Here is a 13,829-nt window from a genome sequence, read left to right as displayed (position 1 = left end):
CAGCTCAATCATCTCCATTTCTCTCGCTGCCTCATCAGTGACAAGCGGGGATCCCAGGCAGTCAGTGTCTGCATTACAGGATCCATGAGAAAAGGAAACATGAGAAACGTTTTGTTCTTTTCTGCCATGAACTACTGCTTCCAAAAGCTCATAAGGATAAACATAAAGATTTGCCATTCTGTTCAGTAAAAAAGTAGGAATCTTCCAGACACGTCCTGTGTTTATCTTTATACTCTGAATTTCACCGTTTTGACCATGAGGGTAACAGTCTGCACGCACATCAGATCTGTATCTATGTGTTCCGGCATTGGGCGTAACCTGTGCAAATGGTTGACGGTCACGTATGTGTCGGGAGCAGCATCAAACATACACAATGCCAAATTAATTTTATTATTATTTGTTTTTAATCCCCTCTGGTGGTTTGAGTGTGGTTTAAGAGGGAACAAATTATGAAATGAGGCACAGTATATCGAAAATATGCTGAGACGCAAAGAGCCGCACGCTCATTGGCCAAGAGCCGCATGCGGCTCGAGAGCCGCGTGTTCGCCACCCCTGCTCCAGATGTTTGAAGCAAAGGGTGTGGATGCTAAGAGAGTAGCTATTTTTGGCCACAGTGCACAGAGAGGAAATGAAAGGAGCAGAGTTCAGCCTGCACAGATTTCAGGAGGGTAATCAAACACTGCCGTCCAACGGCAATCGCGACGTCTCGACACAATAGTGGCTCGCCTGCCTCTAGCTGTGTCTTATCACAGCTCACTGGCATGGTGAGTGGTCTGAGATGAATAAGTGGAAAGGGGAGGAGAGATGGGTGGGAGAAGTGAACGAAAATCAGGTGAAGATGAAAAGGCTGGTACAAATTGAACTAGATGATTGGTGTGTTTGAAAAGAGACTCCTCAACTATTCTCCACCTGTCAAGATCTGTGTTTTGTTTATTGGATATCCAAATTCCTGAGATAAAGTCACTTTTGGGGAAATATATCAAGTAGAATCTAACGTGTTCCAAGAGGCAGACTCGGTGAGTAACAAACGTGTAATAATTGATATGAGGTTGCTGCCAAACTCGTTCAGTGTCACCTGACTCAGTTCGGCAACATGGCAGCTGTTCAGATGTAATAAAAAGGCCTGTGAAGGAAGCACCAATCACTGTCCTATCAAGTCAATGATCATCACTTCACAAAAAAACTGTTCAGAAAATGCTGAAACCGGTGGCAGCCGCTCTGTGTGTGTTTCAAACAAATGATGCGATTCACTTTAATGAAGACGACAAATCTGTCGGAAAGCTTCCTTCCTTTGCTGCTATGCAGCCGCACACATAAAATTACCAAACTGTTGATAGATGGCTAACAGGTGCAGGCTAATTATGCTAATCATGGCAACAGCCAAATAAACTGATTGCCATGTTCATTTAAATGACAGCAATGTTCCTTTGGAGGCTAATTAAAACAGGTTGGGAGAAAGGAAACAAGGCGGTTGGGTTTGGAGAGAAGGAGGTGTTTAAATGAAAAGCCTTCTCTGGGGTCTACTGTAATAAGCTGTATTTCATCGGTTTAATGATGTCATAATGAATTTCTAATGATGGGGGATGGGTTTGGGTGCAGAGAGAAGAGGAGTGAAGGTAGGCGCATGAAACCAAAGAGTTTACATCTGCAGAAGAGAGCTATAAAGGGGGCTGGAGAAAATAGAGCTCATAGAATTGAGTGCTCCTAGAAGAGATGATTTAAGTCATAAAAATCAGTAGAGGATGTCTAGTAGGTTATGCACTCCATCTGTTTCAGTGTGAGTATCAAAGAAATGTGTGAAGAGAGGTTCTCCATGCATAGTTTTTATTAGCACTGGCCCTGGACTCAGTCAGTATTCCCCCTGACCTGGAGAGAAGCATTGAGGATGGAGTCAGAGGAACTGAAGTGTGGTTTCTTTGGGAGCCACTGTGGGGGTATAAGTAGTTAGAACATGTGGTTTATTGTTTGTAATACAGCAGGCATTAGACTGAAAAACGTTTAAAAAATAACTTTTGTAGTAGGCCTGCACAATATACCGCAAATTTATCGTTATCGGGACATTAAGCTGTGCAATATGCATACCGCAAAAGACGGCGAAAATCGCAATAAATGGTTACCTTAAATTTGCTAAAACAATCTCATGGCAGCTTGAAATATTGAACAAATGAAATAAATCCCTTTATGCATTTAACCAATCAGAAGGACCCGTTTACGTTGTTGATCAATCAGATGAGCCCTTTTATGTTTGATGTTTGCCTCCTACGTCGACGAGGGTCATTTGGAGTCTAATTCTTAAACTGTTGCAGTGAAATGGAAATTATGTTTTTGGTTGTTTTGCTATTTGTTTATATACCGCGAATTATATCGTTATCGCAATATTAATCACCAATATCACATATCGCGAGTTTTCCTCATATCGTGCAGCCCTATTTTGTAGGTATATTCTTTCCCTCAGTTTTGTTTCTCAGCTAATAGTGCTTGCACATGTTAACAGTGCTGTGTACTTTTTCTTCATGAGTAATATCTCTTACAACACAGCTTTTCTGTTCATGACTTCTGAAACAAAAGGTCAAACATTTAGAGACAGATTTCAAAGGAGAGTTCACATACATTAGGTTGACTGGCCAAAATATGTCACTGAAGCATCTTTGAAAGAAAAAAGTAAGCAAAAAGGAAATCTTTATTCTTAACTTTGAATTGGTCTTATGTCAAGTTTATGGAAAATTATCAATCGTCTGTTTAAAAGCCAAAGTCATAACTGCCCTCACAGGTGGATCCGGGATATCTGTGGATGTAAAATGGGCACATCTGTATGGGGCACGAAGGTGGACCCCACAAAATATCAAGGTTATTGACCACTTGGTGAGCACGTAGAGCAAAAATGTTCACGGACCGGCTCTATTGGACACTTCAACAAAACGTAAGGCATGTTGTGCTAATTTTTCATTTTTTCCTACTCCCTCCTAAATACTACGGACTGTGCAAGGGGCTCCTGAGTGTAGTTCACGGGATAAGAGCGTGCTCCTTGTGTGTAGCCAGACTGTTCCAAACTAGTACATTGGACAATCAGAGGGTAGTTTGTATGGGTATCCTACAGGTGTCTGACTGGCACTTACGTGTCCGTGCTTTCGGCATTTGTATATAGTCACTAAGGGGCCAGTACTCGCACCATACTAACAACTAGATTGTGGCGTAAGGGCACTGTACAACGGCATCGCCAGTACGTCATAAGTGCGTGCAATTTTCAGTACCCTTACAAATGCTTCACAATCCACTTATACCACCAGCACAACAATCGTATGTTATGGAGAGAAATTAGACTCAGTCGGATTTGTGCGTGCGTAATTCTTGATTTGTGCGTAAATTAGGATCTGTGTATGCATATTCTTGCTTTGTGCGTGCGTAAATTAGGATTTGTGCATAAATTTGGATTTGTGTGTGATTTGTTACTCACATAATACGTTTTGTGTATAAGATAAAAAAATATAAAATGAAAAAAATACAAAATGCAATTTACGTATGCACAAATTAAGATTACAACAGCTTGAAACTACTTAAACAAACACATCTTTAAAAAACACGCACAAATCCCTTGTTACGCACACACGAAGCCAAAGTTACGCACGGATCTACCGTGAGACTGTTTTCACGTCTCACAAATCCGTCCGTAAGTGCTGCGTTTAAATACCAGTGGAATGCTCGGTCATTAGAATTTTCCTATCAGCCTTCCCTTCTAAACGTATTTCCTTCAGTGGGTGTAGCAGGGCTTTAAAAAACTTTGAAGGAAAATAAAAATTATCGTCTGAGAATATGACGTTCACTTTTAAACGCTAATATATATATTAAAAGTATGTTATTCTCCGAGACACCGAATTGATGTAAAATGCGTAACAGGAACGACCAGTAAGGGGCACTGTTTTTTTTCTTCCGGAAAAATCAAAGGCAGTCACACTGAGAGAGTCACGGGAAGAATGGCGGCCCATTTCGGTGGTCAGCGCCCCGAAGTAAGTAGCCTCTATGTTCAACACTAACATCTACTGTCTTCATGTATTGATTGAGTCATTGTCTGGATACGTTTAGAAGGGAAGGCTGATAGGAAAGTTCTAATGACCGAGCATTCCACTGGTATTTAAACGCAGCACTTACGGACGGATTTGTGAGACGTGAAAACAGTCTCACGGTAGATCCGTGCGTAACTTTGGCTTCGTGTGTGCGTAACAAGGGATTTGTGCGTGTTTTTTTTAAAGATGTGTGTGTGTAAGTAGTTTCAAGCTGTTGTAATCTTAATTTGTGCATACGTAAATTGCATTTTGTATTTTTTTCATTTTATATTTTTTTAACTTATACACAAAACGTATTATGTGAGTAACAAATCACGCACAAATCCAAATGTATGCACAAATCCTAATTTACGCACGCACAAAGCAAGAATATGCATACACAAATCCTAATTTACGCAGAAATCAAGAATTACGCACGCACAAATCGGACTGAGTCTAATTTCTCTCCATAGTATGTTCCATTTACAACAACATCCCTTGAGGTTGTTTTCTTCTCCTAAATGACAGTTTGAGAAATAACTTGAACTTCTCTCCATAGTGCTGTTACGTTAGGAAAATGACAAACATTTTTAAACAAAAACTGCCTCAAAAGTAGTTGAAGAAATGTGTATTATTTTAGTCCTCCTTCCAAAGATACAACAAGATGTAATATTTGACAAAAACGTTTCAATTCTGTTGAATTTAAAGATGTTTCCATATTCTTTAACTAAAAACCTGTATTTCTCTAAATGTGACGTGACAGTAAAAAACTCAGAACAGTGATTACAAAAAAATTTAACTTTTATTGTGTCAGTGTAGCAAAAGAAAAGTTGGGAAAGCAACTATAGAAACCAAAAATTCAATCCCCCTTTTATTGTTTTTAAAAAGCCTGTTTACTATTTAAATGTATGCTACTTATGTAGGACCTAAACTCTTCAATATATTATAATGTGATGTTAGGCCATAATGGAAAATCAATAGTGAGACAAGCCCGTCACGGCTGAGACTATACAAAAGCAATTTCTAAATTGACATATGGAGGGTCTGTGTGATTGATTCTGACTGCTGATGGATTTTAATACCGTTCACTGCAAACTCATTGACTTACATACATTGTCTTGTGGTTTATCTACAAACTGCCAAGTGAGTCCTTGTCTCCTTTTTCTTTTCATTTTCTCCTCCGTCTTTCATGCCTTTCTTCTCACTTCATGCTAGGGAGAGTACATGTGTTCGATTACCTTAGGTATGTTGGACACACAAGTGTTCTACAAATGTACCCTCACTAGAGTTGATAGCACTGTGCATGATAGGATTTATTCCTATACCACCTCTACATAATAATCTATACACTTTAATTCACACACAACATGCTCAATCAGCTCATGAGACATATTATTAACATTCCAAATGGCATCAGCCGTTATCATTAAATTTATGTTATCATCCAGCTGTTTCTGGTTAAAGACGTACATGAGGAGAAATAAGTTAACATGCCTCTTTACAACATATTAATTAGACAAAATCTTTGTTTTTAGCTGAAAGCAATGACAATATTACAAGACGATCCTGAGGCCCCTTTTCATTGCCTCCTTATTGATGCTTTAGACCAAATCTGCACATTGTTATTCACATTTAGCATCTGCTTGCCCTATTCGACCTGTTCTAGACTGAGTCACGGTGCGTGTGCTGATTATGCTGTTCAAAAGCTCCATCAGAGCGGAATGGATTAAAGACACATCCAGCATGTGCAATCACAAACCTGAGGTTAAACCAATGACCCATTTCCAACCATCCATCCATTTTCCACCACTTATCCGGATCTGGCTCAAACAGACAATATGGAGAAAAATAGGCAGATGTGCTTCTCCCGGGAACAGTCAACCAACCGACTGGGACTGTCCTGAGCCATTTCCTGGCTTCCTGTCATGGATTTGCCATATTGCGGGTTATTTTCACAACCTAAACCCTGCAACAAGTGAGGAAACACTGAATAATAAAATAAAATAAAAAACTTTATTTATTTTTTTCAATTTCAATAAGCAATGATCAATGAAAAAAAAATCCTTCAATTGTCTTATACTAAGCCTGGTGTAATATAATAAAAGAATAAATCCTTCCTGAAATGACCGCAATGCTTGTTTGACACTTAAAACATCCATACTGCATACGGATGCAATGATTCACTGTTCCCATGATTCAATTCAATGGTGGCACCTATGGTTCAGTTTGAAACCCAGAATCGTGGCATCCCTGGTAGACAATGCCTTTCTTAGTTTTGGGGTAAAGGTTTCCTGGAAAAGTGGACCTCAGATTAAAAACAGGCACCACTATATTTTTAACATCTCCAAAGATATCAAATATTTTGTCAAAGTGTTTACTGTCATGGTGGCACAACCCTCAAATTAGACTTACTTGTACAGCAATAAGGTAAAAGTAATTCTGAATTTTATAATCTAATTTTGTCCAGCTCATTCAGATGTTCATCTACCATGAAACGGATCATCACTGACAGAAAATCAAAGAGAGCTGCCGTGCTTCAGTGTTTATTCCAGAGAAATTTTAAACTAGAAATCAACAAACTGTCATTAGGAATGTGCAGCTAGCATCATTTAACTGCTTATTTTGTTCGTGTTTTTTTTTTTCTTCTTCAGCAAAAGAAGAAAAACACCATATGGACATGTGAAAAAGGTCAATAACCTAATTTTCATTGGCGGAAGCCTTTAACCCATTCAGTGACATGAGATGAGATTTCTGACCCCCAGGGGTCACACCAAATGCTCATCTGAGCTCCATGCACTAAGATGCCAGTTAGTGTAACTGACTAAATTAGACTTAAGATACACTTGAAGTCATAGCAGCACACAGCTGTGCTGAGCTGTACAAATGCACTCACATTTGCAAGGCTTTTATCATAATGGAGACAAACCAGCTGTGCAAAGACACAATGTCAACTAACCAACATGAAGAAAACATCCCGTTTTCTACAAAACAATAAGAAAACAAAGCTGCTACTTTTTAAATAATGCTAATCCAAAAAGATCCAAAATCTGAACATTTTTTCACTTTGAGCAGCCAGAATTTGGGCAAAAGAGTTGAACTTACCTTCCCAAAGTCTCTGACATCAAACAGGTCAAAGGGATCAAATAATTCACTGTTCCTCAGGCCAAACTTGTCGTGACACACCTTCAGAAAGGTCCGGATGTTTTTCAGACACAGAAACTGCAAAGGACAAGAAAGGGGACAAAGACAATTTAATGAATGTGTAAACTGCCATAACGATGATTAGATTTCTTCAAGCAGCAATGCAAAGCTACCGGCTTTCATAACAGTCCCATGACCGCCGGATTAAACCAGTAGAACATCAGTCACTGGAAAAGTGTTTAATATTCTGCATCATTGCCACCGCATTTATGTAAATATTTAATTTCCTGGTTGATGATGGCATTACTTTCCAGTTCATTTCTTTCTGCTGGGTGGATTATTATGCAGCACCAGAAGGTGAAATGGGATGAGCATGATGGTCTGTTTCCATGACACAGATAAGGAGAGCCAAAGAGTTGCTCTTTCCAACCAACAGGTCGTCTTTACACAAGCATGCCGGCAAAGGCCTTTCTGCAGGGTCCAGGTGGCCTCCTGTTGGCTTGAGACTTTGATGTCAAACTGCAAGTAAGCCTGTCAAACCAAAGCCACAGAAATTCATGTTGAACCATAGACAGAGGGCTTTTAAATCATTAAAAAGATTTTGTATTCATGGTGAAATATTCAGGAAGAAAAACATCGGCAAACAAACCAGGATGAAGATGCACAAAGGAGCAAAGCTGCAGTCAGTTATTAAAACTTTGCATTTCTTTACTTATTAGCTCTGATTACTGATTAACTCTAAATTGTTCAAATAGCAAATACCTTACTTCTGTTGGGATGTATTTGCTATTTGAACCATTTTAAGATAATCAGTATAACAGAAAAGAAGGAATAAGACTTCCTCTGATGGCTTTAAAGACCCACTCTGATCATCTTTTGGTCTATTTTAAAAGCGTACACACTGGCCTTTTAATTATGATTATGTCGTGTTTAGCCAAAATCAAAAAACGGTGTCATTTTCTAGGACATAGTTTCTGCAGAGTGGCAGCAGTTCATTAGAAATTCACCTCCGAGATTACAGTCTCTCCCACGGATTTACAGCCGCTCAAGCCCCAAACCTAACATTAGCAGAGCAAAATAAATGATGGCCAATATCAGAGCTATCCGGTCCGATTGTAGAGTTTTAAACCAGATGCCATCTCGGACGAGGAAAACAAAGACATGAAAGTGGGTGCATTAGGTCAGAGCGGAGCAGGTAGCTTGTGGGCCGCCCTTTGTGTTTTCTATGTAACAAATTAGCTCTTTTTTTTCCATCTGCTCCTTATTCACAGAGATTTGAATAAAGAAATACTCATAAATACAATCTGAATATTAATCTTTTTATATATGTCCTCCATCATCAGAAAAAATGCTATAAGAACATGTTAAAAACACAAACAATTTTTATTAGAGTGGGTCTTTAAAAAAAGAATGAATGCATTGCTGTCAATATCAGCCTCTATAGCAAGAAGCCTACAGGGGTGTAGCATCCAAAAAGAAACCTTTGTAAAACCCCTATGCCACGAATATTGATGGTCTCAGACCCTTAAATATGCCATCACATAGATAAACCTTGAGGGAGAAGGCCCATAACTGAGCTACTGAAATATTAATCAAAACCGCCTCACCTCTTTCCCATCTTTCAGTGTGTGAAACACATATTAGCAAGAATGCAAATTCAGAGGCAGCTCAGATCTGCCCCTCCAGATCACTCTGTGTGGGAGCTGCTGGCCTGCAAGGCTGAACGCACACAAAAGAGAATTGATGGAAAAAGCCTACATGGAGCAAAACGCCTGATTGCCTTCATTCTGCAAAAAAAAAAAAAAAAAAAAAAAAAAAAGCCTGAACAACATACCATTATCTTTGGCTGGGCTGTTGCGTAAGACCACTGAATGGCCAGCAGCCTCCTCAGTCACATATCAAGTCGAGTTAACATAAGAAACAGCAGGTAGAGCACAGAAAAAGCATCCTCCAGGCAGTGAGAGGCGCTTGTTTTCATTGTAACTTTGCAGCAGCCTGATGCTGCAGTGAAGCATGCACGGTCGCCCACATCAGCCTGCTGTAATAATTAGCTTTCAAATGGCACAGCGTTGCTTTTCCTGCTATTTTATGATATTTCAGTCAGCTTTCCTGGGTCACACCTGAGAGCCCTGCTGACTCATTCTTATTCATGTGCGCACATCTGCTCGGTGTCAGTGTCCCCATAAGAGAGCCACAAAGGCCAGTGAAAAGAAACGCCATTGGTCTGCAAGCCTAAGTGACATTTGCAGTTCAGCGAGGAAGGTTATCAAGTCTACAGATCCACTCATGTAGCACGGAGGGACGGCAAAAATAAAAACCCAGAGCAGTTCTGAAAAGGTAACATTTGGTAGAGAGGCTGACGGTAAAAGAGAAAGTGGAGTTCTGCAGATATGGATCAAGAGGGACAAAGATGTTGACATTCGAATACCTGATTGGTGATACTAAAATCAGGAAAAGGTCTGTTTCAAAGGCTCTGATCCACGCAAAAGCACCAATCAGTCTGGATTAACCACCTATACCCAGATCCAGGGGCAAAGCCTTCTCATTTCTGTGTTAAATAAATCTACCTTTACCAACAGAAATGCAAAAATCTGTACTTTTAAAAAGGTCCATACTTAGTTGTTGCTGTGTGTCTCACTTTATTCTGTATAAAAAAACTCTTTCTAATGCAACAAGCTGCAGGACAACAGCTAAAGACTAAAATAACTTTTATTCACAAAATTTAAAGACACACTTCTAAACTATTTTAATAGCATTTTTGCCTAAATCAAAGCTCAGCGTATTTTTTAAGTCACAATTACTCTCCATTTCAGATGATTCACAGCGATTTGAATAAAGAAATGCAATTTTAACTTTAATTTTCTTAATATATGTTTATCATCAGAATAATGCCATAACATCATGTTAAAAACACCAAAAACACCATTTTCATTTGAGTGGGTCACTACAAGGTTAAAGTCAATGTATACATATTCAAATTGTTTAATTACGTTGGTTATTGAAAAAAAAAAAATCACTTCCAGATTTCATAATAAGGTAAAGCTTGAATCACGTTTATTTAAAGCTACTATTGGTTAAAATAATCTTTTATGAGCAAAATGTGTATATAAGTGAATAATAATGTCTTTCAAAAGTATATTTTTGATGTCCTTGAACAGAAAGATTTCTTTGAAGCAGTTGAATTGCAACAAAGATAACTTTCTTTGTGCTCTGTAGTGCTGCAAACTGGAATTTTTTCTTCTCAATCCTGTTTCCTTTATGCAGAGCGTGGAGTTTTTGTTTCTTACAACTCGAAGACAATACCCCCCACCTGTGGTTCTATAACTAAACCCTGTAGGAAAACTCATTTGCATAAATCTTCAACTTGATTGTCAGGTATTTGCACGCATTTGTGTTTATCGTACTTGTTGCAAGTTGAAAAGGTATAAATATTAATCAACAAAAAAAACATTAGATTAAAATATTGTATTGCTCTTAATATTTGACTCTGATGTACTTTTATAAGCACTTTTTAATTTGATTCCTTCCTCAAAGATCCACTCCACGTCTGAAAAAAACTGAGCAAACATGCAAAAGAAAAGGAGACATGAACGGAAAATAAAAAGGAAAAGCGATTCCATCTGTAGTCTGGTGGCAGGCGTTTTACAGGAGGGCATGTGTGCAACATTTTGACTTCCCACTCGAGAACAAACAGCTCTTAAAAAAAAGCAGACGGGCTGTCAACAGGGCGGGGTGAGAAAAAGTGTGCAGACAGAGAAAGGAGTGGGAGGGAGGGAGGGAGAGAGGCAAAAAAATCAGGTAACAAAGACCCATCACACCCTGACAAGCTCTTCTGTCGAATTCCCACTGTACATCCCCCAAAGAATAATACCTTATTCCTCTTAGAGGGTGGTCCCTATCCATACACTCCTCCACACTCCCACTCCCAGAAAGGCACAAATGAACAGCTGCCTCTGAAACCTGAACAGCAGATTAAAGAAATGCTGGAGAAAACAGGGGTTGTGGCTGAACAGATGAGGAGATGGGTGGGGTTATAGGGAGGGGGATCTAGACTTGTTTTGCCAAGAAACCTCTTTGGTGTCATGGAAGACAGGGTGCTGAGGAGGTAAAAGCCAAAAAAGAAAAGACAGCTGCACACAAATGAGTTGCACAGCGCTCAAAATCTGCTTTAGAAGGAGGCAGCTTTGTGAGAAAAGTCTGAGAAAAATGGTCCCAGTTCATATGCAAATGGCAAAAAAGAAAAGTTGATGCAGGATCGGTGCGTAAACAGTAGAACACGAGGCGATGCTCTAACAAGGAAAGTCTGCAAATAAGGAGAAAAAAAGGCCTTAAGCATTCATCCGTGACTCGCAGATAAGGCTACCAATGGAGAAGCAGGCATTTGGCTCAGGCTCACCTTATTTCCCACACTGGTGATAATATGGCCATTATCTTGGGAAATAAGCTGTTAGTGTTAATCCAATAAAATGTATTAAATCATTGCAAACAGAAAAGAGCATCATTGTTGTCCATTTGAAAGCCTTCTCTCATGAGAATCACTACATTACCACTGAAGGTGAAACAATGAAGAAAAGAGTAGGGAGGAGCAGGGAGGCGAGTGGGGGTGCAAACAGCACAGAGGTGAGTCAGATCAGATCCTCAGACTGCTAGTCAGACAGCGAGAGTCGATGTAAGAGACTGATGCTTGTCTGGGAACTGTGAGGGAGACACCCACACAATCACAGATGAAATCCCCATCCAGTTAGGAGCCATGAATCATTGCAGTCCCTCAAAAACATCAGGAGGGGGTTCCAAGCAGGTCAGAAAGCAGAAGATGAACAACTCTGGTGACCTCAAAACACACACTCACACCTACCCCCTTCAGGTAAAGGCAGTAAAAAAAAAAAAAAGACATTTTATGTTGTTTCTTGCTTTGTACATAAAATCAAGTCATTTTTTCCCCCCAACAATTTTTAACTTAAAATTATGTATAATATTAACACGGATCATTTTCATTTTCTAATGGTGCTTCCCCATCAATAACATCTTCCAAAGAGGCAGTTTATGATTTTACCCGCTGGGGGTTGATCCTTACGGGTGCTGCAAGTTTTTAGGGTGGTCTGAGACCATGAAGGGCTGTAACCGGGAGCGTTTATCGTGAAGTATTTGAAAGGATGAAACAAGTTTCACGTATTACTGACGTACGAGTGATGCGGTCGTACTGCGCCCTCATACCTCACTCCAATTTATTATGATGCGTGTACTGGCTCTTTACTGACTGCACGTAAATGCTGCTCTCAGATTTAATGGTCAGGCTACAACATCAAGGAGTGTGCATTTATCAATTGAACAACACCAACAGGCTCCATGCGCAGGATGTGGGGGGTTGAACATATAAAAAATCTGTACGGCCCACCTGCGTCTCACCTGCTTCACTCTTATGTGTTGTCCATAGGGTGCATCGATACACGTAGTTGAACCGAACCGTTTTGGTACGGCAGTTTCGGTTCGGTTCACTGCTGTACCGTTTCGGTACGTTTTTTTCTTTTTTTTCCGGATATGCATTGTAACGACCCAGCTGCTTTGTCACTTGTAGTGAGGAATCGAGAGCTGAGTTGCCAATTAACTAGCTACGTTGGCTCTCCTTGCCTCGTCCTCCACACGCCCTCAAACAGTCTCTGAGAGGGAGAGGTAGACAGAGAAGCTGATTTCTCATTCTCCTGTCCGGCGTTAAAACTCATTTGTTAGGAACACACATGAACAGCTTAACAACATGAACATCACTTCTCTTCATAGCTCTCTCAGTGATGGTGAAGAATTCAACACACAAGATTTCACACTTCCCATGAGTCTTAGTGGCTATAGGCGGGGCTAACCCCCAGGTCGCCACTGTATTAACTTTGCGCAGAGGAAGTAATGTTGGCCGTGAGTTTCCTCCGAGACGCTATTAGGTGACAGACAGTAAGCATGTCAACATATGGCTCATTCAGACGTGAGACTAGAGATGAGGACCCCCCCACCCCCACCCCCCTATCTCCTTCATGCAGCATGCCCTAAGAAAAACATGAAAGAGTAGTCTTGTTGTACAGGCTCACCGAGCAATCAACGGCCTTGATTTTTCTTGTGGGTCACCTGAGTGCCCTGTACAGGTTTGCTCATTTTTCGTCTGCAGATAGCTGTGAGTAAGCTGTGAGTAAGGCATTACTGTCTTATGCATCCTTCTGTCACCAAACAGTTTTAAACGAACACAAGCTTTAAGAAATGTAAAGATTTTAATCAGACTGTTTGTCCTTTAAACAAGAAAAAACTAAACAAATTTACAGAGCTTTTTTTTTTTTTTTAAAGCCAACCAAAAACAGGAAAAACAATGTGGAAGAGGAAAAAGACACCAGCGAGATCAGTTCATGCACTACTTTGTGGCTCCCTTGGCTCAGTTTAAAACCTGCATAGATGTGCTAATTATTGACATAGGAACTGGACAATGATAATGCAGCAGTGAGGGGCAGACCATGCACATGTTTCTGCACCTGTCTCCCAAATAAATGTCAACTAAATGTGTTACTTCACAAAAGTGTTAATAAAGTGTCATAACTGAATAACTGTTTCACTGACATTCATCTGCCTTGACAGAAAAAGCACTTTATAAGTGTCTTTGTGATTTTTTTTTTT

At 39.9% G+C, this 13,829-nt stretch overlaps 1 protein-coding gene across 8 annotated transcripts in view; it reads right to left on the bottom strand.

Annotated features, from left to right (window-relative positions):
• Positions 1 to 13,829, bottom strand: part of vav2 (vav guanine nucleotide exchange factor 2) — a 254,659-nt gene that overhangs the window by 167,692 nt on the left and 73,138 nt on the right. For all 8 annotated transcript variants that reach the window (XM_011481992.3, XM_020707823.2, XM_011481994.3 and 5 more), the window contains exon 2: positions 7,143 to 7,259. In XM_011481992.3, coding sequence (XP_011480294.1) covers positions 7,143 to 7,259 — 117 coding nt within the window. The remainder of the gene's footprint in view (positions 1 to 7,142; positions 7,260 to 13,829) is intronic.

The sequence above is a fragment of the Oryzias latipes genome, chromosome 12, assembly GCF_002234675.1.
Source record: "Oryzias latipes chromosome 12, ASM223467v1".
NCBI lineage: Eukaryota > Metazoa > Chordata > Actinopteri > Beloniformes > Adrianichthyidae > Oryzias > Oryzias latipes.
Note: the sequence above shows the minus strand (reverse complement) of the source record. Positions and strands in the feature narration are given on the sequence as shown.